At 43.0% G+C, this 26,180-nt stretch overlaps 1 protein-coding gene across 2 annotated transcripts in view; it reads left to right on the forward strand.

Annotated features, from left to right (window-relative positions):
- LOC140465716 (alpha-2,8-sialyltransferase 8F-like) overlaps window positions 1-26,180 on the forward strand; it is a 79,113-nt gene that overhangs the window by 31,102 nt on the left and 21,831 nt on the right. For both annotated transcript variants that reach the window (XM_072561372.1, XM_072561371.1), the window contains exons 2-5: window positions 5,990-6,076; window positions 11,209-11,289; window positions 17,128-17,211; window positions 24,612-24,756. In XM_072561372.1, coding sequence (XP_072417473.1) covers window positions 5,990-6,076; window positions 11,209-11,289; window positions 17,128-17,211; window positions 24,612-24,756 — 397 coding nt within the window. The remainder of the gene's footprint in view (window positions 1-5,989; window positions 6,077-11,208; window positions 11,290-17,127; window positions 17,212-24,611; window positions 24,757-26,180) is intronic.

Genomic DNA, 26,180 nt, shown 5'->3' on the forward strand with positions numbered 1-26,180 from the left:
CTGTCATTTTCTTAAATATAATGGGCATTCCATTAATGTCTCATTATTTGTGCATTGCACAGGCAGTGCTTTGTGCATTTCTGCTGGTTAATCCTTCATCTGCGCGCCAACATTGACCAGTCATCGATGCAATTCAAGCCACCTGGCTTATCACGTTTGTACCAGCTTTTTGTTCGCTTAACCTCACTCCCATTCACCTTCACGATTATCTTACTTTGCCTATCAAATTTATTCTCGAGGAGAAAGTGAGGACCGCAGATGCTGGAGATCAGAGCTGAAAATGTGCTGCTGGAAAAGCGCAGCAGGTCAGGCAGCATCCAAGGGCTGAAGAAGGGCTTATGCCCAAAACGTCGATTCTCCTGTTCCTTGGATACTGCCTGACCTGCTGCGCTTTTCCAGCAACACATTTTCAGCTATCAAATTTATTCTGTTGAACTTCTTGTGTGCCATTTCTGAAAACTGCTTTACAACTTGGTGGGGCAGTTGTGTTTGCTTCTTTCTTCCATGAGATGTTGTTGTTGGAAACGTCAGCAGCTGGTTACCTGTCACTAGTTGCTCTTGACTGCAATGACTTGCTAGTAAAGGGGCAACTGCATTGCTATGGATCTGGAGTCATAGACCAGACCAAAGAGAGTCATAGAGGTGTTCAACACCGGAACAGACCCTTTGGTCCAACTCGTCCATGCTGACCAGATATCCCACACATATCTAGTCTCATTTGCCAGCACTTGGCCTATATCCCCCTAAACCCTTCCTATTCCTATACCTATCCAGATGCCTTTTAAATGTTGTCATTGTACCAGCCTCCACCACTTCCATAAACGTGCCACCCTCTGTGTGGAAAATGTTGCCCCTTGGGTCCCTTTTAAACTTTTCCCCTCTCACCTTAAACCTATGCCTCTTGTTTTTAAGTTTCCCCATCTTGGGGAAAAGACCTTGTGTATTTACCCTATCCATGCCCCTCATGAGTTTATAAAGCTAACCAGGTGGTGTTTGCATCAGTAGTCTCATATTCCATTCGACTCTGCACTTCCTTAAGGGGATTTAAAATTTAGGTTTCTGTCACCAAAGCATTAGGCTGGACATCTAATTTACTTTACAAATGAAACACCACAACATCCCAGTTCATCCCTTTAGTTTTAATGACATAACTCACATTATTTGGACATACCTGTATTACCATTACATTAGTGCATTGATGTGTCAGTATTAGTGCCTAGCCAAGGCATATATTGTAGAAAAATGTAAAGGGACAGCAACCAGGTCTATTGATTTGCTATTTCATTACTGTTACCATACAAATAATTTACAAATGAGTTGGACTGGCTGACTGTGGACTAGTTAAATGAGGATAACATGTTCAGAGTTATGGTGTTAGAGACCAATTGTACATAACCTATAAATTTATAAATTAAAAAAATCCATTCAGCATGATGATATTTCTGTCCACATGCTCACCCTAACAGTAGGAATTTTGGTAAAATTATTTAATGTTGGCAGATGCGTTGGTGATGAGCGGTATGATAGATTGGAATATTGGACTGATACCTTCATGTTATTCTTATTACTATACAGTTTCTCCATTTCTGGTTGGTTGACATTCTTTGAAGGGATGTACGAAAAGTCCTCATTAGCTACTTGGCCCCCAGATCAAGCACATGATCTGAAGTATCTGATTTCTAGTGGAAAAAGGACGCTGTATGGTATCCAGAGGCTGATAGTAAGGTTGGAGGAACAACACGCCTCTTCGCAACAACGCAAAGAGTGGGGATAAATGAGTGCTATTCTGGTTGGCAATCAGTGACTAATGGTGTGCCTCAGGGATCAGTATTGGGACTGTAATTATTCACAATTTATATCGATGATTTGGAGTTGCGGACCACATGTAGTGTGTGGTTTGCAGATGACACTCAGATATGTGGCAGAGCAAAGTGTGCAGAGGACTGTGAAACTTTGCAAAGGAACATAGATACTTTAAGTAAGTGGGCAAAGGTCTGGCAGATGGAGTACAATGTCAATAAATAAGAATTTATCCATTTTGGTTGGAGTAACAACAAAAGGATTATTACTTGACCGGTAAAAAGTTGCAGCATGCTGCGAGGCAGAGGGACCTGGATGTCCTTGTGCATAAATCAGAGGTTTGGTCTGTAAGTATAACACGTAATTAGGAAGGCAAATGGAATTTTGTCCTTCATTGCTAAAGGGATTGGTTTTAAAAACAGGGTGGTTATGTTGCACTTATACAGGGTGCTGGTGAGGCCACACCTGGAGTACTTTGCAGTTTTGGTCTCTTTACTTGAGAAAGGATGTACTGGCACAAGAGGGGGTACAGAGGGGGTTCACTCGGTTAATCCTGGAGTTGAGGGGGTTGGCTTGTGAGGAGATGCTGAGTAGACTGGGATTGTATTCATTGGAATTCAGAAGAATGAGGGGTGATCTTATCTATTTCCTCCATAATTTTATATATTTCTATAAGATCAAAGTAGAGAGGATGTTTCCACTGGCAGGTGGAATTAGGACAAGAGGCTGAGCCTCAAAATGAAGGGGAGCAGATTTAGGACTGAATTGAGATGGAACTTCTTCACCCAGAGGGTTGTGAATCTATGGAATTCCCTGCCCAGGGAAGTAGTTGATGCTACTTCAGTAAATATTTTTAAAGCTAAGATAGATTTTTTTTGTTTGAACAATAAAAGAATTAAGGGTTATGGTGAGAGCGCGGTTAAGTGGAGCTGAGTCCACATAAAGAGCAGCCATGACCTGATTGAATGGCAGAGTAGGCTCAAACGGCCAGATGGCCGACTCCTGATGTTCTGCTGAATACCTTACAGACTAGAGGACTCAACATTGAGTTTAAGAATGTGAACACCTTCCTCCATATTATTATCTACAGCCACACTTCTGTTTTGTATGGATTTCCCCCAGCACAGCCAGCCCATTTTCAATCATCTACATTTCTTCCATCACTCTAGCATATCTGTCTCTCTCTCTCTCAGCTTATCAACAATTACTTTGCATACTTATGCCTTTTTCTCTCTCTCTCCCTCTTATCATCAGCAGTCACTTTGCTTTCCAATGCCTCACTCTCGTGTTCTCCTGCCTTATGAGCAATCACCATGCTTGCCTATGCTTCTCTCATTCTCACTCTCTCTGGCACTCTATCTCAGCTTATCATCAGCCAACACCATGGGCAGCACAGTAGCACAGTGTGCGGCACGGTGGTCAGCACTGCTGCCTCACAGCGCCAGAGACCCGGGTTCAATTCCCACCTCAGGTGACTGTCTGTGTGGAGTTTGCACATTCTCCCCGTGTCTGCGTGGGTTTCCTCTGGGTGCTCTGGTTTTCTCCCACAGTCCAAAAATGTGCAGGTTAGATGAATTGGCCATGCTAAATTGCCCATAGTGTTAGGTGAAGGGGTAAATGTAGGGGAATGGGTCTGGGTGGGTTGCGCTTTGGTGGGTCGGTGTGGACTTGTTGGGCGGAAGGGCCTGTTTCCACACTGTAAGTAATCTAATCTAAAACACTTTGCCTGCCTGTCTCTTTTTCTGTCTATCTCTAAGCATGTACTCTATTCTCTCCTCTCAACAATGCAGTGAGACTTCCTGGGATCTAGATTCAATGTTGAGGATTCCTTGGGTTATTGCCTCCAATGTACAACTGTGCCACGGCCTTAATTGGGTTTGTTCTGCTGGTGGGACATGACACACCAGCGATGGTGATGTTTGGGACCTTTGTCTGTAAGAATGATTATGTCAGGCTGTTGCTTGACTAGTTCTGTGAGACAGCCCTCCCAACTTTGGCAGACTTCCCATCTGTTAGTAAAGAAGACTTTCAGGTTTCTATATGTTTGAGTTTGTTGATTCTGATGCCTAAGTTGATACTGAGATGTCCATATTCTTTTAAAGACTTTTAAGAAATCTATTTTATGAACTGGAGTGGCTTGGTCGGCCATTTCAGAGAGTAATTGAGGGTCAACTATATAGTAAGGCGTACAGCAGGTTTCCTTCCTTAAGAAAGATTAGGGAACCAGTTTGTTTTTACAGACAATCGATAATGCTTTCATGGTCATCGTTAGACTTTCTTACTTGCTGATTTTCTTTTTTTAATTGAATTCAGATTCCACCATGCTGGGATTCAAACCTCAGTTCCTAAAATGTTAACTGGATCTCTGGATCATCAGTCTAGTGCTAATTCCACTAGACGGTCACCTCCCCAATGTATATTGCATTCACTGTTCTACTGCTTAAATATTCAAGGCATGTGATAATAAGCTCTGATACGACATACCTATCAGACGTTTCCTTTCTATATATTTCTCATCTGTGGCGGCGTCAGTGGTGATGAGATAAAGCCAAGTGCAGACTCTTCTGCTCCATCTGCTTTTAGTCTCTTTTTCTTTCTGTTTTTTTTTTAACTTTAACCATACTTACCTTCTGTGGGCAGCAACCAGTAGTTTCGGCAGCAGCTGCTTTGCCAAGATTGCAACCATGAGGCCGTGTGGGTCATCGGTGAAGCAAGATGGCACTGAAGAATGGTGATACATTTCTGCAGCGGCACGTTGAGGGACCACTTACTGGTGATGACCTCAGCGTCAGTTGTGGAACAGCCTGGATGGCTAAACCGTTAAGAAGGACTGTAATGCTAAACTTTTATTTATTTCTTATTTCTTATTTCTTTATTTTCTACTTTACACCTAGGATGTTGTACCTAGGTACCTTTGTGTCTAAGATGGTGCTGGAGAATGGCGATTTGTACACTTTTCACTGGACTTCAGTACATGTGACAGTCAAACCTAATTCTAATTAATGGTGGGTAAAGTCACACACTTTTTAAAGGACAAGTAGAGGGGAAAGTTAAATAATAGTTCTCTGACTAAGACATGGTATTTAACTATGAATAAACATAAAAATGATTTATTTATAAATGTCTCATTATAAAATTTTATTCCTTCCATCTGTTAGCTGTTCTCCATCTTCACTCTCCTATTCCTTCCTTCCTTCATTCACCTTGCTAGCTTTTAAATGCTCCTTTTGAAGGACACTTCTTAGAACTCACCTTTTGAGCAAGCTTTTGGTGATCTGCCGATGTGGTCAGTGTAACACACTTTGTTTTACAATGCTCATATGAAGTGTATTGGGGCACTTTGTTATATTTATGTAGCATCTTTGGAAGGAAGTTGTCTTTTCTAATAGTATGGTGAAAAGGGTTATATGAATGCATATTTTGTTTTAGGTTTTTAGATTTTTTTTAAGATTCCCTTCAGTGTGGAAACAGGCCCTTCAGCCCAACAAGTCCACACCAACCCTTTGAAGAGCACCCCACCCAAACACATTCCCCTACATTTACCCCTGACTAATGCGCCTAATACTACGGGCAATTTAGCATGGCCAATTCACCTAACCTACACATCTTTGTGACTGTGGGAGGAAACTGGAGCACCCGGAGGAAACCCACGCAGACACGGGGGGAATGTGCAAACTCCACACAGACAGTTGCCCGAGGTGGGAATTGAATGCAGGTCCCTGGTGCTGTGAGGCAGCAGTGCTAACCACTGAGCCACCATGCCGTGTTGTTGTTGTAACAAAAAAACCATGGTTACAAAATCATGGTGACCATTTTGGTCGATGTTACCATTGGCCCTTTTCCTGAAGAAGGGCTCATGCCCGAAACATCGATTCTCCTGCTCCTTGGATGCTGCCTGACCTGCTGCGCTTTTCCAGCAGCACACTTTCAGCTCTGATCTCCAGCATCTGCAGTCCTCACTTTCTCCTTTTTCTGTTCCAGGCAAAAATATTAATCAGTATATTTGTCCTGAGAAAGGATCACTGGACCTGACATGTTAATTCTGTTTTCTCTCCACAGATGCTGCCAGACCAGCTGAGTTTTTCCAGCAATTTCTGTTTTTGTTTCTGATTTACAGCACCAGCAGTTCTTTCAGTTTTTATTATGTATATTAGTAAAACTGATGCTAGCTCATGCTTCCCTTTTCAAGGTCACAGGTCACCTACCCCAAAGAAAGGCAAATACATGTCAGTGAAAAGAAAGCTGGTGACAGAGGTTGCGACAAGTGCGCTTACAGGTAAGAAACAGTGGGGCTAAATCCAAGAAGGTTTCTGCTGGTTACTGGCCTCGGTTTGGCCAGGTACCCCTCAGTGACAATTCAATCCCAATGCAATAGTTTGGTAGCAATGACCATAGTGTTGATAATTGGACAGAGATAAAGAAACGAGAAGAACATTTACTGATTTTAAAATAAGTCAGTTCATAGAATTAGTATTGCGGCCGGCCATTCAGCCCATCAAGTCCACACTGACCCTCTGAAGACCAACCCACCCAGATCCACCCCCACACACTATCCTTGTAACCCTGCACTTGCCATCGCTAACCTTCCTAGCTTGCACATCCCAGGACAATTTTAGCATGGCCAATCCACCTAACCTGCACGTTCTTGGACTGTGGGATGGAACCCATGCAGACATGGAGAAAATGTGCAAATTCCACACAGTTAGTAAGATGTAATGAAAGGTGTGGCATGGGATTGGTGCTGGGACCTCAACTGAAAAAGTGATTTAGATGGAGAGATGGAAGATATTGTTACCAAATTGGCTGATGATGCAAAGTAGGAAAATATATTATGAATAGAACATAAGGAAGCTACAAAAAGATACAGATAAAGAAACTGGACAAAGATGTGGCAAATGGAGTATAACATGGAAAAATGTAAAATTGTCCATTTTTGACAGGAGGAATAAAACAAAAAAGCATTTTGTTATTGGTGAGCAATTTCAGCACTTTGCGAAGCACAGAGATCTGGGTGTGTTAGTACATTTACATCCTTTCTTAAATAAGGTGACCAATTCTGTGTGTAGTCCCCTAAGTGTGTTCTCACCAGACCTCTGTATAAATGCAGGATCTCCTTTGACAGGTAAAGTGAGTACAATCAACTAAAAGAATCTGTTAACTTTCCGAATTACTTGATGTACCTGCATTCTAAACTTTGTGAACTAAACCTGTCTGCATCTCAGAGTAACAAACATCTTCCTTTCTGCTTGGGATGACTATCTCCAATGGAGAGGTTTAACGCTGATTCCCATTGTTATAGACAAGACTAGATCCCCCAAACTAAAGTCAGATAGCATAGACCCTGACTTTTTGTTATTTAAAGGCAAGCGTAAGGTGCTGTGTTCCAGATGTGATTTGCATGGTCCACCAATAGGCTTTAATCAAAACCCGCATTATTCTTAGAGTGTAACTAAAATAACTCTATAGAATTACTTCACAAGATAATATATGATTTAACTGTTCCAATGTAAGCAGCATCCCACAAACACACCCTTTGGCAAAAATGTAATTCAGCAAAACAGCTATGATTCTCATGTGCTGTCTGTCTCCCCAGCCCAGAAGAATGAAACAATCTGCCCCATTTGATTTTTAAGAGGCAGCCTGCCTGTCTAAGACTTCACTCCAGAGAAATCCAGTATTTAGCTCAGCAGCCAGCAGAAATCTTCTCACTAACTGAAAGCCTTTTTAGGTCTGTTTGAACCCTGACCCTGCATACATGACTTTTTTTTTCCTCTCATGAAAAACACACACACAGAAAGAATTGAAAAGCTCTTTGCCAAGCGCCAGTCTGAAGGAGATGTTCTGGTAACACTGTCACCACACCCCTCTATTAGAAAAACAGCACCCAACACATCTCTCTTCAAGGCACAGTTCTGTCACAATTGACACTAGTTTTAATAGGGTTCCTTGATGTCAAACGTGGTCAAATGCTGCCTTAATGTCAAGGGCAATCATTCTCTCTGACTCTCTTGAGCTGTTTTTGTTTATGCTCGAGCTAAGGTTGTAATAAGATCAGGAGCTGAGTGGGTCTGCCAGAATGCATCTGAGTGTTAGTGAGCAGGGTGTTATTGAGTAAGTGCCACTTGATAGCACTGTTGACAATCGTCTCTATCGTTTTGACGGTAGAGTATACTAGGGCTATATTTCTCTGGATTGTATCTTGCCCCTTTTTCAGTGGACAGGACATACCTGGGTAATTCTTTTAAACTGCTGGTTAGGTGCCAGTGTTGGAGCTTTTATGGAACAATATAGTTTGGAGTCTGGTAGCTCTGGAGCACAAGTCTTTTTTTTATATATAGAATCCCTACAGCATGGAAACAGACCCTTCAGCCCAATGAGTCCACACCGACCCTACGAAGAGTAACCCACCCAGACCCTATTGCTCTATACTTACCCCTGACTAATGCTCCTAACCTACACATCCCTGAACACTTTAGGCAATTTAGCATGGCCAATTCATCTAACCTGCATGTCTTTGGACTGTGGGTGGAAACCAGAGGAATCTAGCACCTTCAGCCTATCCTTGATATTAATTTGACTGAATTGAATTGGCTGAAGGCTGGCATCTGGATACTGAGCACTTCTGGAAAAAATGATCACCCACTCAGAACCTGTGGCTCAACATTGCCATGAGTACTTCAGCCCTTTCCTTTTGCAGTGATGTGTAAGGCTTCCCCACCAATGAGGCAGGGATATTTACGCAGCCTCCTCCTCCAGTGAATTGCTTAATTGTCCACCACCATTCACAACTGGATATACCAGGACTGCAGAGCTTAGTTCTGGTTAGTTGGTTGTGGGATTGCTTGGCTCTGTCTGTTGCAGCTGCTTGCACTGCTTGTTGTGCGAGTCATCTGGAAGTTGTGGCCATATCTCTTTGGCACCTTGTGTCTAGGAATGGCTGGTGTTGCTCCCTTTTGCACTACAGCTTTAATTCTTGGTTGATCCCTTCCCTCAATGGTAATGGTGCACTGAGGGATGTGTCAAGCCTATAAGGTTGAAGATTGTGCTTTGAGTGTATGTCTGCTGATGACCTACAGCGATAGGGTTAACCCTAACCCTAACCCTATCGCTGATGACCCACAGCGATAACCCTCATGGATGCCCAGTCTAGAGTTGCTAAATCTCAAAATCTAACAATCTCAGGAAGTTCAAACTCTATCCCATTTTTTATGGTTGTCACGCCACACAGCATGATTGAGGATGTGCTGGCAGGTCTGTATCTCCAAAAGGAGTGTGTAGTGGTCACTTCCACCTGCTATGTCATTGACTGATGCCTCTGGAAGTGGTAGATTTGTGACGATGAGATAAAGTACATTATTTTTCTTATTTGTTTCTATCCATTGGCCACAGGCCCAGACCAGCAACTATGTCCCTTATGATTTTGCCAGCTTGATCAGTAATGTTACTCCTGGGCCACTCTTAGCGATAGACACTCTGGTTTCCCCACCCAGAGTATGTTATGTGTTATTGTCACCTCTTGGTGCTTCCAGCAAGTGGCGTCCAATAGAAAAGACCTGATCCATCAGCTGATAGTGGTGGTAGGTGATAATCAGTAGGAAGCTTCCATATCCCTCTAAATCTTTCCTATTCATAAGCCCATCCAGATGCCTTTTAAATGTTGTAATTGTACCAATCTCCACTGCTTCATCTGGCAGCTCATTCCATACACAAAAATTGCCCCTTAGATATTTTTTAAATCTTTCCCCTCTCACCTTTGCCCTGTAGTTCTGGACTCCCCCATCCCAGGGAAAATACCTTGGCTATTCACGCTATCCATGCTCCTCATGATTTTACAAAACTCCACAAGGTCACCCCTCTGCCTGTGACGCTCCAGGGAAAATAGCCCCAGCCAATCCAGCCTCTCCCTATAGCTCAAATACGCCAACCATGGCAACATCCTTGCAAATCTTTTGGGGGAGCTTCCTCTTAGGGCTGTGAATCTGTGAAACTCTTGCTGTGGTTGACCTGATGCCATCAGGAGTGGAGTTGAGGACCCCTGGGGTAATTCTGTTCTGACTGTAAACTACTGTGCTGCCACCTGGAAATTCCCAGGGATGGCCATGATGAAGGCCGGGACGTTGTCTGTCTCCTTTTGACTGTATCGGGCTGTTGCTCCACTGTCTGGGGTACAGCTCTCCTAGTTTTGGTGCAGGGTCCAAGGAGAACTTGGAGGGTTGCCTGACAGGGTTTGTTGGTCCAGCTGCCTTGGTCAATGCTGGTTGATCCAACTGGGGTCATTCCTTTTAAGGGACTTTATGGTGACTTTAGGGCTGTTTCCAAGGGAAATTGAGTTAACTACATTTCTGTGAATCTGGAGTCACATGTAGGCCGGACTAGGTGGGGATGGAAGATTGCTAGGCATGTAAGCCAAATCGACTTTTATGACAATTAAAAATAGTTTCATGATCATTATTAGACTAACTTTTAATTGCAGGTTTATTAATTAAAGACAAATTTGACCTCAGTGGTTAACAATGCTGCCTCACAGCGCCAGGGACCCGGCTTCGGTTCCAGACTCAGGTGACTGTCTGTGTGGAGTTTGCACATTCTCCCAGTGTCTGCGTGGGTTTCCTCTGGGTGCTTCGGTAACCTCCCACAGTCCAAAGATGTGCAGGCTCACTGAATTGGCCACGCTAAATTGCCCATAGTGTTGGGTGCATTAGTCAGGGATAAATACAGGGTAGGAGAATGGGTCTGGGTCGGTTACTCTTCGGAGGGTTGGAGTGGATTTGTTGGGCCAAAGGGCCTGTTTCCATACTGTAGGGAATCTAATCTAATTTAATCAAAGCCAAAGGATTTCTTTGGATCTCTGGATTACTATTCAATGGCAATACTGCCCCCCCTACACAGTGATTCATAGAGTCTGTTTCCATGCTGTAGGACTCTTTGATCCAACCAGTCCATGCTGACCATGTTCCCAAACTAAACAAGTCCCACCTGCCTGTGTTTGGTTCATTTCCCAACAAACCTTTCCTATTCATGAACATATCCAAATGTCTTTTAAACGTTGTAACTGTACCTGCATCTGCCACTTCCTCTGGCAGTTCGATCCACACACGAGCCATTCTTTGTGTGAAAAAGCAAAGTCGCTTCTTGGGTCCTCTTTAAATCTTTCTTCTCTCACCTTTGAAATATGCCGCCTGGTCTTGAACTCGCCATGCGAGGGAATAGGCTCTTGCAATTCACTTTATCCATATCCCTCATGATTTTATAAACCTCGAAAGGTTGCAATCTCCTATGCTCCTTTTTATAACTCAAACCAGTATTCCTAGCAACATTCTGCTAAATCTTTTGTGCACCCTGTCCGGTTTATAATATCCTTTTCACTCAACACGGTTCTTCAATAATAAAACTTATTTTTTTGTTTAGTCAGGTGGCATATTTCTGGGATAAGAATGCGACAGAGTGTGCAAGGCTTTACAAGGAGATTGCATCATCTCCCGTTAAAAGGTGAGTCAACTTTCCTTTGTTTCTTGCTCAATGTTATCTTGCAAGATTTTCTGAATGATTTAGGTGCTAATGAACGAATTGACCTGCTTATCTGTCTGAAGCATACAGTTTATTTCCATCACGCCCCACTGACTACATTTGAGCAAGTCTCTCCAGAGCCTGGGAATTGAAAGAGATGGTTAGTGCTCAGGGCGCTGTTGTCATTCTGTGACTGTCGGCATGGTGGGCTCGAGAGGACAACTCCGCCTCTGTTTTGTAACCTTCTACTGGGACTCCCTGAAGTTTCAGGTAGAGCTCTCCATGTCTGTATAATTAGGAAGCAGGACTTTTGGCCACTTGTCCAATACAACCAGAGTTCCTCTGTATTTCCATAAACTTCCAATTCTGGTTTCAGTTTATCAATTTGTATCATGTCAGATGTGGTGATTAGGGGCTCTGTGATTCAAATGTGTCTAACTGCAAAGAATTTCAAAGTTTCAGCCCGTAAACGCTGCAATATTACAGTGAACAACATTCTTGCAGGACTTCACAGTAGATGTTGAGATGTTTCTCCTTGTGGGAGTACTCAGAAGTAGAGGGCATAATCTCAGAACAAGATGTTACTCATTAAAGATTGAGATAGTCATACAGCACAGAAACAGACCCTTCAGTCCAAATCATCCAAGCCAACCAGATATTCTAAACTAATAAAGTTCCATTTGCCAGAATTTAGCCATATCCCTCTAAATCTTTCCTATTCATAAGCCCATCCAGATGCCTTTTAAATGTTGTAATTGTACCAACCTCCACTGCTTCATCTGGCAGCTCATTCCATACACAAAAATTGCCCCTTAGATATTTTTTAAATCTTTCCCCTCTCACCTTTGCCCTGTAGTTCTGGACTCCCCCATCTCAGGGAAAATACCTTGGCTATTCACGCTATCCATGCTCCTCATGATTTTACAAAACTCCACAAGGTCACCCCTCTGCCTGTGACGCTCCAGGGAAAATAGCCCCAGCCAATCCAGCCTCTCCCTATAGCTCAAATACGCCAACCATGGCAACATCCTTGCAAATCTTTTGGGGGAGCTTCCTCTTAGGGCTGTGAATCTGTGAAACTCTTTACTACAGAGAACTGTAGAGTTGGGCTTGTGAAGTATATTCAAGGCTGAGATGGACAGAGTTTTAATCAGAAAGAGAATTGTGGATTATGGGGAAAAGGCAGGAAAGTGCAGCTGAAGATTATCAGATCAGCCATGATCTCATTCAGTGGCTGAGCTGACTCAATGGGCTGAGCGGTCTCCATGTTCCCATGTCTTAATTGAAAGTGAGCCATGTGATCACAAGAAACTCTGAACTCCAGGATGACACGCTGATTTCCATCTTGCTTACCTTTGACCATTCTGGTTAGCACCTGATACAATAATGATTCACTCTGTTTACTGTTATCTATCTTACAAAGAAACCCAAAAAATGACTTGGGAGAACTCCTGTTGGCACTGTTTGGCACCACTGGTTCAAAGTCACTCTTCACCTCTTCCCCAACCACCTAACGCCACCCCCACCCCCACCAAGTGGACACTACGTGCCCACATGAGAAGGTTATTGAAATAAGCAGCAAGCTGTTTATAAGGATCATCTTGCATTCTGACTACTTGAAGAATGTGGATTTGTGTTCTATTCCTGTATCACGTTAGAACACCGTCTGTACAAAACTAACGGTTGCCAATCTGTGCTTGATCCAACATGAATGAGAACATTGTTATGATACCCAATGGGGGCCTGCCAAGGTGACATTTCTTAACATCATTCAGAGGTCATTGCCACAAAACTCTTCCCTCGTTCTCTAAAATGTTTGGAAAAGCATGGTCTTATATACTTTCCCCAAATTGGCTGCGCCATCTAGAGAATCTATTTAAAATGAAAAGGACTACTATCCATAGTGTGTATCATTACCCAAAGACATCCCAAAAGCACTTTACATGGAATAAAACACATAAGTACACTGTTGTAAAGTTTGGAATGTGACAGTTTATGTACAACAAGGTCCCAGAAACATTTGATATTTAACCAGATAATTTGGAGACGCCGGTGTTGGACTGGGGTATACAAAGTTAAAAATCACACAACACCAGGTTATAGTCCAACAGGTTTAACTGGAAGCACACTAGCTTTCGGAGCGACGCTCCTTCATCAGCTCCGAAAGTTCATGTGCTTCCAGTTAATCCTGTTGGACTATAACCTGGTGTTGTGTGATTTTTAACAGATAATTTGTGTTAGTGATGTTGATTTAAGAGACAAATATTGGCTATGGGTTAACCCTCTTGATATTCTTTAACTAGTGCTCTGGGATTTTATTTTTCTGGCGGATGTTAATCTGAAAAATAACCTCTCCAATGAATGCAGCACTTGCCCAGTGTCGTACAGCTGAATCAGATTAGATTTTTACACATGAATAGACAAAGTAAGCGACTAGTGGAGTTTTGCATTTGGGACCACAACTATTCACGTTATACACCAACGATCCGACTGGAACAATTGAGGGCATTGTTGCTATGTTTGCACATGGCACAAAGATAAGTGGAGAGATGGGTAGTATTGAGGAAGTTGTGAGGCTGCAGAAGGACCTGGACAGGCTGGGAGAGTGGGCAAAGTGGAATGCAATGTGGGAAAATGTGAGGTTATGCACGATGGTAGGAAGAATAGAGATGTAGACTATTTTCTAGAAAGGGAAAGGCTTTGGAAATCTGAAGCATGAGGGGACTTGAGTTCAGGATTCCCTTACAGGTAATGTGCAGGCTGACTTGGCAGTTAGGAAGGCAAAACAATGTTGGCATACATTTCAAGAGGGCAAGAATACAAGAACAGAGATGTACTGCTGTGGCTGTGTCAAGTTTGGTCAGACCGCATTTGGAATATTGTGAGCAGTTTTGGGTCCTGTATGTAAGGACAAATATTCCAGCTTTGGGGTGGGGGGGGGGACCTGGTGGACTTTTACTAGAATGATCCCAGAAATGAAGGGCTGGTCATATGTGGAGAGGTTCAGGACTAGGGATCTGTACTCGATGAGATTTAGAAGGATTATTAAAACTTACAGAATACCGAGAGCCTTGGCCATAGCAAATGTGAAAAGATGTTTCTACTAGTAGAAGAAACTAGGACTGAAGAGCATAGCCTCAGAGTGAAAGGACAATCTTTTCGAGCTGAGATGAGGAGGAATTTCTTCAGGCAGAGGGTGGTGACTTTGTGGAACTCATTGCCACAGAGGGCTGTGGAGACCAAGTCATTGAGTATATTTAAGACAGAGATACATAGGTGCTTATAGAGCCATACAGCATGGAGACACACCCTTCAGTCCACCCAGTTCATGCAAACCTTGTTCCCCAATCTAAACAAGTCCCACTTGCCTGTGCTTTGGCCCATATTCCTCTGAACCTTTCCTATTCATGCATCTGCCCCAGTGTCTTTTAACTGTTGTAAATGTACCACTTCTTCTGGCATTCCATATACAGAACATTCCTGTGTGATCATCTTTGATTAATAAGGGGATCAAGGAGTCATAGTTTCATAGAATCCCTACAGTGTGGAAACAGGCCCTTTGGCACAACATGTCCACACCGACCCTCAGAAGAGTAACCCACCCATTCCTACATTTACCCCTGACTAATGCACCTAACCTAGACATCCCTGAACACTACGGGACAATTTAACAAGGCCAATTCCTCCTAACCTGCACATCTTTGGATCTTGGGAGGAAACCGGAGCACCCGGAGGAAACCCAACTGGATGGGTTGTGGATGTTGTCTCCACAATGCTGTTGGGAAAGCAGTTTCATAGACACTCAACCCTGTGTAGGAAAAGCTGCCTTCTCATCTTCATCTTGAACCGCACACCTCCTTTTTAAACTACGCTCCTGTGCTGGGGAGAACACTCTTAAAAGGAAATTAATTTGATGATAACAGACCACTTGAAAGGTTCTGGTTTTTGCAGAGTAGCTTTGGCTTTAGTGAAAAGCCATTTGAGGGAAAAGACGTGACTTTGTGTCATAAGCAGAGACTGAGTCCAGCAACTTGACTGAAAGCCAAGAATAGGGATATACTGCATTGTTCTGGAGGCTGAGTTGTGAATGAGGATTTAACCTGAGGATCCGAGGAATCTGTTGTTGAGGCTAACTTTGGTGCCAAATGACATATTGATTAGGAAAATATTTGGAGATGGGGGGGAGGTGGCAAGTGAACAGGGAAAAGTGAGGTTAGATATTGAAGGAACCAGGAACTGTTTGTATGACGAAGTGAAAATTCATTGGCACTTTTTGAAAAATGTCTGGAAGGGGAGTGTTCTCTGCAACAACAAAAACAAATTGCTGGAAAAGCTGAGCAGATCCGGCAGCATTCCGTGAAGAGAAATCAGAGTTAGCATTTCTGATCCGGTGACCCTTCCTCACAAGACCCAAAATGTTAACTCTGATTCCTGTTCACAGATGCTACCAGACCTGCTGAGCTTTTCCAGCAACGTCTTTTTTGTTTATGATTTGAAACATTCCTAGCTTTTTTGTTTTTTATTTAACGTTCTCTGGGCTTTGGCCAGCAATTCCTCTGCCTCGCAGCCTTGCAGAATTGAAAATGGCCAACCACTCCCTGGGCTAGTTTCAATAGCGAGGGCACCTCACAACGTTTCATGTGGTACCCATGAAACACTGAAGCAGTTTGCAATGATAAAGAAGTCCTTACAGGAGGACTTGTATCTCAACGCTTCACTCAGGCCTGCTGTACATTGAACAACAACTCCCCTACCTGCTGATCATAAATAGGATTGTTCAGCCTGTAGTCCCTTGGCTGGCTCTCCAGAGGAGCCACCTCAATTCATCTCAACCCCTTTGTTCTTTCCCATTGCTCCTGCAGGTCTTTCCCTTTCAAATAATTATCCAATTTCCTTTTGAAAGTTACTCGCTAAACCAATTCCATGGCTGTTACAGGCAGCACATGCCTGCACATAATTTGCTGTGTTTATAAAATTATCCCTCCTCATTTCTTTGAGGGAAAAAAGTCTTTTCCCTGGAGTGGGGAAGTCCAGAACTAGAGGGCATAGGTTTAGGGTGAGAGGGGAAAGATATGAAAGAGACCTAAGGGGTAACTTTTTCACGCAGAGGGTGGTATATGTATGGAATGATTTGCCACAGGAAGTGATGGGGGCCAGTACAATTGCAATGTTTAAAAGGTATCTGGATGGGTATATGAATAGGAAGGGTTTGGAGTGATATGGGCCGGGTGTTGGCAGGTGGGACTAGATTGGGTTGGGATATCTGGCTGGCATGGACAAGTTGGACTGAAGGGTCTCTTTCCATGCTGTACATCTAAAGTCTTCAATTATCGACCATCCTGACTTAAGCTTCTATCCCTATAAATTTACATTTTAAGCAACAATCATGCTCCCAACTAGCTAGTTATGTAAACATGATGTGGAGGTGCCAATGTTGGACTGGGGTGGACAAAGTTAAAAATCACCCAACACCAGGTTATAGTCCAGCAGTTTTATTTGGAAGTACCATCTTTCGGAGCGCTTTCATCAGGTGATTATGTAAAAACAGCCCTTCGGTATAAGCAACCTTCGGCTCACCCATTTTGAGTGAGAGTCTGTTGCATGTCTCGGGGAGAATCATTGAGAGGAATTGAGATGGAGTGGATTTTGTTTTAATCAAGGTGTGGAAATGGGCTCATTTGTAACCTGCCTCTTTTTTTTTGTTGCCGACTTCCAAAATCAGATCAATTGCAAATCTCATTGTGCACCTCTACATTTTGATGAAATCAATGTTTTTCCCTCTCTAAGCCCCTTATCTTTTCCTTTGACATTGAATTGCAGACAGACTGAAGACCTTCTTAAAAATACCACCGAGATTTGGCATTGCCAATGGCAAAAGCAGGAGCTAGCAGTTAAAGAATTCAGGTACTTTCTGCCCTAGAGTGGTACATGTTGATATTTTTGAAAAACATCCTAAAACATATTTACAATACAGAGCAAGCCGTGTGATTCAATAAGCTTATACCAGCCTTTTTATGCTCTATACATACGTTTCTATCCCTTTTCTCATTGTCAGATTTTTCTGTTGCTTTCTATCACACCCTTAATCAGAATCATTGATGTAAGTGAATGATTTAATTTATCCAATCCCTTGAGCCTTCCTGATATCTACAGGTCTCTAATCCTGACCTCTTGCGCATCTCCAGTCTGTGTTGTCTTGACCTTGGTACACCTCTCAGACACTCTATTCTGCTTTCTTTCTTTAAGATGCTTCTTAAAATGTATCGCTTTGATCAAACCTTTGGTCAGCTGACTGCGTAACTCCTTGTTTGCTACTGCAACACAGCTGCGTTTAAACTAAATAGCGGGAGGGAGGGGACAAACTGGAAGTTTAAGAAGGAAATTGAAGGGAAAGTTAGAACAAGGGAAGTCAAGAAAGACAACGGTATCAATGAAGCAAAAAACTCAAAAAGAGATCATGCCATAAGGTTGAGTGAAATAGGGGTTGATAGGAAGGGTGAGGGCAGTAACAAGTTAAAAATACTATATATGAATGCACAAAGTATTAGAAATAAGATGGATGAGCTTGAGGCTGTTTTGGAAATTGGCAGCTATGATATTGTGGGGATAACTGAGATGCGGCTTCAAGTGGACAGGGCCTGGGAAATGAATATTCAAGGCTATACGTGCTCTCGTAAGGACAGACTGATGGGCAGAGGGGGTGGGGTGGCCCTGTTGGTAAGGGATGATATTCAGTCCCTTGCATGGGGGGACCTAGAATCAGGGGATGCAGAGTCAGTATGGATAGACCTGAGAAATTCTACGGGTAGAAAGACCCTCTTGGGAGTTATCTACAGGCCACCAAACAGTAATATGGATGTAGGGTGTAAGTTGAATAAGGAGCTGAAATTGGCCTGTCACAAAGATGATACTACAGTTGTTATGGGGGATTTCAACATGCAGGTAGACTAGGAGAATCGGGATGGTATTGGACCTCAAGAAAGAGACTGTGGAGTGCCTCCGAGATGGATTCTTAGAACAGTTGGTGCTGGAGCCAACCAGGGAGAAGGCAATTCTGGATCTGGTATTGTCCAACGAGCCAGAATTGATCAGGGACCTCGAAGTGAAGGAGCCATTAGGAGGTAGTGACCATAATACAATAAGCTTCAATCTGCAATTTGAAAGGGAGAGGGTACAATCGGAAGTGACAATATTTCAGTTGAATAAAGGGAACTATGGAGCTATGAGGGAGGAGCTGGCCAAAGTTTAATGGTGCAATACCTTAGCAGGATGGTAGTGGAGGAACAATGGCAGATATTTCTGGGTGTAATACAGGAGATGCAGGATCAGTTCATTCCAAAAAAGGAGGAGGCAGGGGTGGCCGTGGCTGACAAGGGATGTTAAGAAACATATAAAGTGAAAAGAGAAAAAGTATAACATGGCAAAGATGAGTGGGAAAACGGAGGACTGCGAAGCTTTTAAAGAACAACAGAGGATTACTAAGAAAGAAATACGCAGAGAAAAAATGAGGTACAAAGGTAAACTGGCCAAAAATATAAAGGAGGATAGTAAAAGCTTTTTTAGGTATGTGAAAGGGAAAAAAATGGTTAAGACTAAAATTGGGCCCTCGAAGACAGAAACAGGGGAATATATTACGGGGAATAAAGAAATGGCAGAAGAGTTGAATTGATACTTCAGATCTGTGTTCACTGGGGAAGACATAAGCAATCTCCCAGAGGTAACAGTGGCTGAAGGACATGAACTGAAGGGAATTTATATTTGCCAGGATTTGGTGTTGGAGAGACTGTTAGGTCTGAAGGCTGATAAGTCCCCGGGGCCTGATGGTCTACATCCCAGGGTACTGAAGGAGGTGGTTCTAGAAATCGTGGATGCGTTGGTGATTATTTTCCAGAGTTTGATAGATTCAGGATCAGTTCCTGCGGGTTGGAGGGTGGCTAATGTTGTACCACTTTTTAAGAAAGGTGGGAGAGAGAAAGCAGGAAATTATAGACCAGTTAGTTTGACCTCAGTGGTGGGAAAGATGCTGGAGTCTATTATAAAGGATGAAATTACAACACATCTGGATAGCAGTAACAGGATAGGTCAGAGTCAGCATGGATTTATGAAGGGGAAATCATGCTTGACTAATCTTCTGGAATCTTTTGAGGATGTAACTCTGAAGATGGACAAGGGTGATCCAGTGGATGTAGTGTACCTGGACTTTCGGAAAGCCTTTGATAAAGTCCCACATAGGAGGTTAGTGAGCAAAATTAGGGTGCATGGTATTTGGGGCAAAGTGCTGACTTGGATTGAAAATTGTTTGGCTGACAGGAAACAAAGAGTCGTGACAAATGGCTCCATTTTGGAATGGCAGGCAGTGACCAGTGGGGTACCGCAGGGATCAGTGCTGGGACTGCAGCTTTTTACAATATATATTAATGATATAGAAGATGGTATTAATAGTAACATTAGCAAATTTGCTGATGATACTAAGCTGGGTGGCAGGGTGAAATGTGAGGAGGATGTTAGGAGATTACAGGGTGACCTGGACAAGTTAGGTGAGTGGTCAGATGCATGGCAGATGCAGTTTAATGTGGATAAATGTATGGTTATCCACTTTGGTGGCAAGAACAGGAAGGCAGATTACTAACTAAATGGAATCAATTTAGGTAAAGGGGCAGTACAAAGAGATCTGGGTGTTCTTCTACAGCAATCAATGAAGGCAAGCATGCAGGTACAGCAGGTAGTGAAGAAAGCTAATAGCATGCTGGCTTTCAAAACAAGAGGGATTGAGTATAGAAGCAATGAGGTTCTTCTGCAGCTGTACAGGGCCCTGGTGAGACTGTACCTGGAATATTGTGTGCAATTCTGGTCTCCAAATTTGAGGAAAGGCATTCTGGCTATTGAGGGAGTGCAGCGTAGGCTCACGAGGTCAATTCCTGGAATGGCAGGACTATCTTATGTTGAAAGATTGGAGTGACTGGGCTTGTATACCCTTGAGTTTAGAAGACTGAGAGGGGATCTGATTGAGACATATATGATTATTAAAGGATTGGACACTCTGTAAGCAGGAAACATGTTTCCACTGATGGGTGAGTCCTAAACCAGAGGACACAGCTTAAAAATAAGGGGTAGGCCATTTAGGACAGAGATGAGGAGAAACATCTTCACCCAGAGAGTGGCAGGTGTGTGGAATGCTTTGCCCCAGAAGGCAGTGAAGGCCCAGTCTCTGGATTCTTTTAAGAAAGAGTTAGAAAGAGCTCTCAAGGATAGTGGAATCAAGGATTATGGAGATAAGGCAGGAACAGGATACTGATTAAGGATGATCAGCCATGATCATAATGAATGGTGGTGCAGGCTCGAAGGGCAGAATGGCCTACTCCTGCACCTATTGTCTATTGTGTGGCATGATGTCCTGCATTGTTTTATAATGCTCCTGTGAAATACTTTTGGGATGTTCCATTGCTCCTATCTAGGAGTAGGAGTAGGACATTCAGCTCCTCTATAAATTGTGTTGGATTCATCAATGCCAGTTGCTTCAAATAAACCTTGTGGTAGTGACTTCCACATTTAACCACACACTCTGGTTGAAGAGGTTTCTTCTCTCTGATAAATTTGTTTTATTTGCGATGTGTACTTATAATCCTTGGTGATGGTCTTGCTTGCAAATAAACTTCATCTCTAAGAATATACCCAAGCAATATCTCCATAATCTTAATGATAGTCATCAGGTCAATCTTCCTCTGCCTTCTATCTATGGAAAGGATTGCCTGTCTGTTCAACCTTCAGTTAAGATTTTCAAACCCACTGTGGATCTTGTGGTTACCCACAGAGCTCTGCCCCCATCTTCCAAGATGTTGAGAACAGTATCTATATCCATTTAAGCAAAATTTAATGCAACATGGGAGCAGATGGAAATTATTCAGCCTATTGTTAAAAATCATGGAATTCCAGGTTATAGTCCAACAGGTTTTTTTGAAAGTACAAACTTTCAGAGTGCTGCTCTGTCATCAGGTAGCTAGTGCGGCAGAATCATAGGACACAGAATTTATAGCAAAAGATCATAGTTCAATATTTGTGAGAAGATTTGTAGCTTGGGTGCTCGTTGTTGTGGTTCTGTTCGCCGAGCTGGGAATTTGTGTTGCAGACGTTTTGTCCCCTGTCTAGGTGACATCCTCAGTGCTTGGGAGCCTCCTGTGAAGCGCTTCTGTGATGTTTCCTCCGGCATTTGTAATGGTTTGAATCTGCCGCTTCCGGTTGTCAGTTCCAGCTGTCCGCTGTAGTGGCTGGTATATTGGGTCCAGGTCAATGTGCTTATTAATTGAATCTGTGGATGAGTGCCATGCCTCTAGGAATTCTCTGGCTGTTCTCTGTTTGGCGTGTCCTATAGTGGTAGTGTTGTCCCAGTCGAATTCATGTTGCTTGTCATCTGAGTGTGTGGCTACTAAGGATAGCTGGTCATGTCATTTCGTGGCTAGTTGGTGTTCATGGATACGGATCGTTAGCTGTCTTCCTGTTTGTCCTATGTAGTGTTTGTGCAGTCCTTGCATGGGATTTTGTACATTACGTTGGTTTTGCTCATGCTGGGTATCGGGTCCTTCGTCCTGGTGAGTTGTTGTCTGAGAGTGGCTGTTGGTTTGTGTGCTGTTAGGAGTCCTAGTGGTCGCAGTAGTCTGGCTGCCAGTTCGGAAATGCTCCTGATGTATGGTAGTGTGGCTAGTCCTTTGGGTTGTGGCATGTCCTCATTCCGTTGTCTTTCCCTTAGGCATCTGTTGATGAAATTGCGCGGGTATCCGTTTTTGGCGAATACATTGTATAGATGTTCTTCTTTTTGCAGTTCTGGTGTACTGCAGTGTGTTGTGGCCCTTTTGAACAGTGTCTTGATGCAACCTCTTTTGTGTGTGTTGGGGTGGTTGCTTTCGTAGTTCAGGATTTGGTCTGTGTGTGTGGCTTTCCTGTAAACCTTTGTGGTGAATTCTCCGTTCGGTGTTCTCTGTACCATCACGTCTAGGAATGGGAGTTGGTTGTCCTTTTCTTCCTCTCTAGTGAATCGGATTCCTGTGAGTGTGGCGTTGAAGATCCGGTGTGTGTTCTCTATTTCTGTGTTTTTAATGATTACAAAGGTGTCATCTACATATCTGACCCAGAGTTTGGGTTGAATTTGCAGTAAGACTGTTTGTCATAACCTTTGCATTACCACTTCTGCTATGAGTCCAGAGATGGGTCAGCCCATGGGTGTGCTGTTGATTTGTTAATCTATTTGGTTGTTGAATGTGAAGTGTGTTGTGAGGCGCAGATCCAGCAGTTTGAGTATGCCGTCTTTGTTCATAGGTTCAACGTCCTGTTGTCTGTTCTGTATGTCCAGCAGGTTGGGTATTGTTTCTCTGGCTAGGGTTTTGTTGATAGAGGTGAACAGTGCCATGGTTTCTTCCTTGTCTATGTGTATATTTCTGATGGTGTCCAAGAATTCCTGTATAGTGTGCCTGGATCCACTGATCAGGTGTTTCAGTTTCTGCTGTAGTTCTTTAGCCAGTTTGCGTGATGGTGCCCCTGGTCGTGATACTATGGGTCTGAGTGGGATGTCTGGTTTGTGCACTTTAGGTAGTCCATAGAATCTGGGGGTGTTGTTGCTTTGCAGGTCGAACCTGGTTATCTGTCTTTTTTTAAGGATACGACCATCTATCCTTAGTAGCCACACACTCAGATGACAAGCAACATGATTTCGACTGGGACAACACTACTATTATAGGACAAGCCAAACAGAGAACAGCCAGGGAATTCCTAGAGGCATGGCACTCCTCCACAGATTCAATCAATATGCACATCGACCTAGACCCAATATACTGGCCACTGCAGCGACAGCTAGAACTGACAACCGGAAGCGGCAGATACAAATCACTATGAATGCCGGAGGAAACATCACAGGAGGCTCCCAAGCACTGAGGATGTCACCTCGACAGGGGACAAAACATCTGCAACACAAATTACGAGCTCAGCGAACAGAACCACAACAAAGATCATAGTGTTATACACTGAGATATATTGAACAAATTATCTCAAGAATGTGTCTTGAAAGACGTTCTGGGATGTACATAATAATGAATAGAAACCTGCAACCCATTCTAAAAGATTAAAGACATAACAGCAATCTAGGTCTGCACCTTTGTCCTAAGTTTTAATGTCTTGTTAGGAACACATGTCTACATTTGTGGACAGTGTGTGAACCTGGAAGATATGACAGATTCCAGATTCAGAAACAAGTTTTAAAAAAAAAATCAAGGTTATGAAGGGAGTCCATGTTGTTTGTTGGAAAGCAAGACAACAATTTAATGTGATTTATGATCAACCTGCTGATTATGGAAAGTCAAGAGGCCCATATCACATACAGGAATTAATCCTCTGATGTATGAGTGCTGAATTCATAGAATCATAAAATCCCTATAGTGTGGAAACAGGCCATTTGGCCCAACAAGTCCACACTGACGCTCTGAAGAGTAACCCACTCAGACCCATTTCCCTATCACTCTACATTTCTCCTGAATAATGCACCTAATCTACACATCCCTGAACACTATGGGCAGTTTAGCATGACCAATTTATCTAACCTGCATACCTTTGGACTGTGGGAGGAACCGGAGCACCCGGAGGAAACCCATACAGAGATTGGGAGATTGTGTGGATTTTGCACAGAGGCTGGAGTTGAACCCAGGTCCCTGGTGCTGTGAGGTACCAGTGCTAACCACTGAGCCATTGTGCACCCTTTAACCCAGTCACTGAAATGGCCCATTATTACTACATTACCAACTTTATATGCATCACTACTTTCATGATTTAAACCTACCTCATCTTTACTATTTGGACTATAAGCAACTCCCACCAATATTTGCCACTTCTTGCTGTTTGTTAGCTGCAACCAAACTGCAACCAAACATCTTGATCCTCCAATTCAAGATCCTCTATTAATAACATTTATCCCTTTATTTAAGAGTGCTGTCCCAGGACTATCTCGTATGTAAATTTTGCCTTTTGGGGAAGATTTGATAGTTTTGTGTTCATGGGTCAGTTATAACATTGCTCGTGTCTTCAAAACCTAGATTATTTACAAAGCTGGTCTGTTTTATGGAAGATAACTGCTTTCCATTGATTTAGAGAGACAGATTGTGAATCCTTGGCAACAACCTTTTGCTTGTTTGTGAGAAGTTTATTTGTGCAGATATTTAATGGTGACTGGTGAACACTGCTGACTCATGTCATGGGCTATCTAAGCCATGCATATGCTGTGCAGTTGGGAACATTATTCAAGTTGATCTCTGCCTGCCTTTCAGATCAGAACTGAAGCAATGCTGTAACTATACTTACAACTTCGTGGTCACTCAAAAGAACACGCCATTGGGGACTGAGCTAACTTATGAAGTGGAACCCAAAAGGAAAATAAAAATTACTCCACAGATTTTCGCACTGTTTCCCAAGGTAAATGCTGCACTTTAAACTGGCACCACTGTTTTGCACCGGACTGGTGTTGCAATATTAGACATTTCTCCAGTGCACCTGTTAGCTCAACCCCTTGGTTTGCAGTGAGAATCAAACATTGCATTTTTCATTTTGCCCAATTGTGTCAGTTTGGTCACTGAAACCACCCCCTTGTTGAGCAATGTATTGTTTCAGCACATTGGTTATACACCCCACGCCTGGAGGCTTGTCTGTTGGAAGGATATTATTAGCCTGAAGAGGATTCAGAAGAGATGTACCAAGATGTTGTCAGGTATGGAAGGTTATAAAGAATGGCTGGGATTTCTTTCACTGGAGTGTAGGAGGCTGAGAGGTGACTTTTATCGAGGTTTATAAAATCATGAGAGCTGTGGATAGGGTTAATGGCGGCATCTTTCCTATAGGATGGGAGATTTCAAGACTCGGGGGCATGTTTTTAAGGTGACGGAGAGATTTAAGAAAAAAGACATGGGGGCAAATTTATTACACAGAGGGTGGTTCGTGTGTGGAACGAGCGTCTGAGGAAGTGGGTACAGTTAGAATATTTAAAAGACATTTGGATAGGAAGAGGGAAGCTTTGGAGGGATATGGGCCAAGAGCAGGCAGGTGGGACTAGGTTAGTTTTGGGATTATGGTTGGCCTGAAGGATCTGTCTCCGTGCTGCAGGACTCTATGGCCTTGGTGTCAGAATCCCGCCTGCCGTATGTCGCAGCAATTGGCAATGACTTCACGGCCATCATTAGATTTCTAATTTTGCATTTTTATTGAATTCAAATTTCACCATCTGCTGTGGCAGGACTCAAACCCAGTTCCCTGGGACTCGAGCTGATCCTCTGCATTAACAACCCCACAATGATACCACAAGACCACCAGTGGTCATCTGTGAGGAATTGCTCTTTCAATCATGAGCCATTTGTCATCAACCACAGGTGAATAGAGAAATAACAAGTGAATTAAAAGCATTTGGGCTGTCCCCATAGCTTGTGGTGTGGTTCAATAAGATTGTGGCTGATCATTTTGGGTTTCGAATTTGTATCAACTCCCGATTAACCATTTCATTTGATTGCTCAATAACAATCTGTCGAATTTCACCTCAAAAATCAGCATCAATGAGTCTCCCTCACCACTCTTTGAGGTGAGAATTCCATATTTGCACAACTGAGAGGAAAAAAACATCTTCATCATCCTAATTTTTAAAACAATACCCCCCCTAATTCTGGACTCACCCACAAGAGGAAACATTCTTTCACCTTGTCAAGACCATTCAGAATCTTGTAAACATCAATCTAATCAGACCCCTCATTCTTTTATAAACTCCAGTGAAGAGTCCAAGTCTGTTCCTCATAAAACACCCCATTCATTCTCGGTATTGATCTAATAAACTTCTGAACTGCCTCCATATTATT

Source organism: Chiloscyllium punctatum, chromosome 42 (assembly GCF_047496795.1).
Source record: "Chiloscyllium punctatum isolate Juve2018m chromosome 42, sChiPun1.3, whole genome shotgun sequence".
Taxonomy (NCBI): Eukaryota; Metazoa; Chordata; class Chondrichthyes; order Orectolobiformes; family Hemiscylliidae; genus Chiloscyllium; species Chiloscyllium punctatum.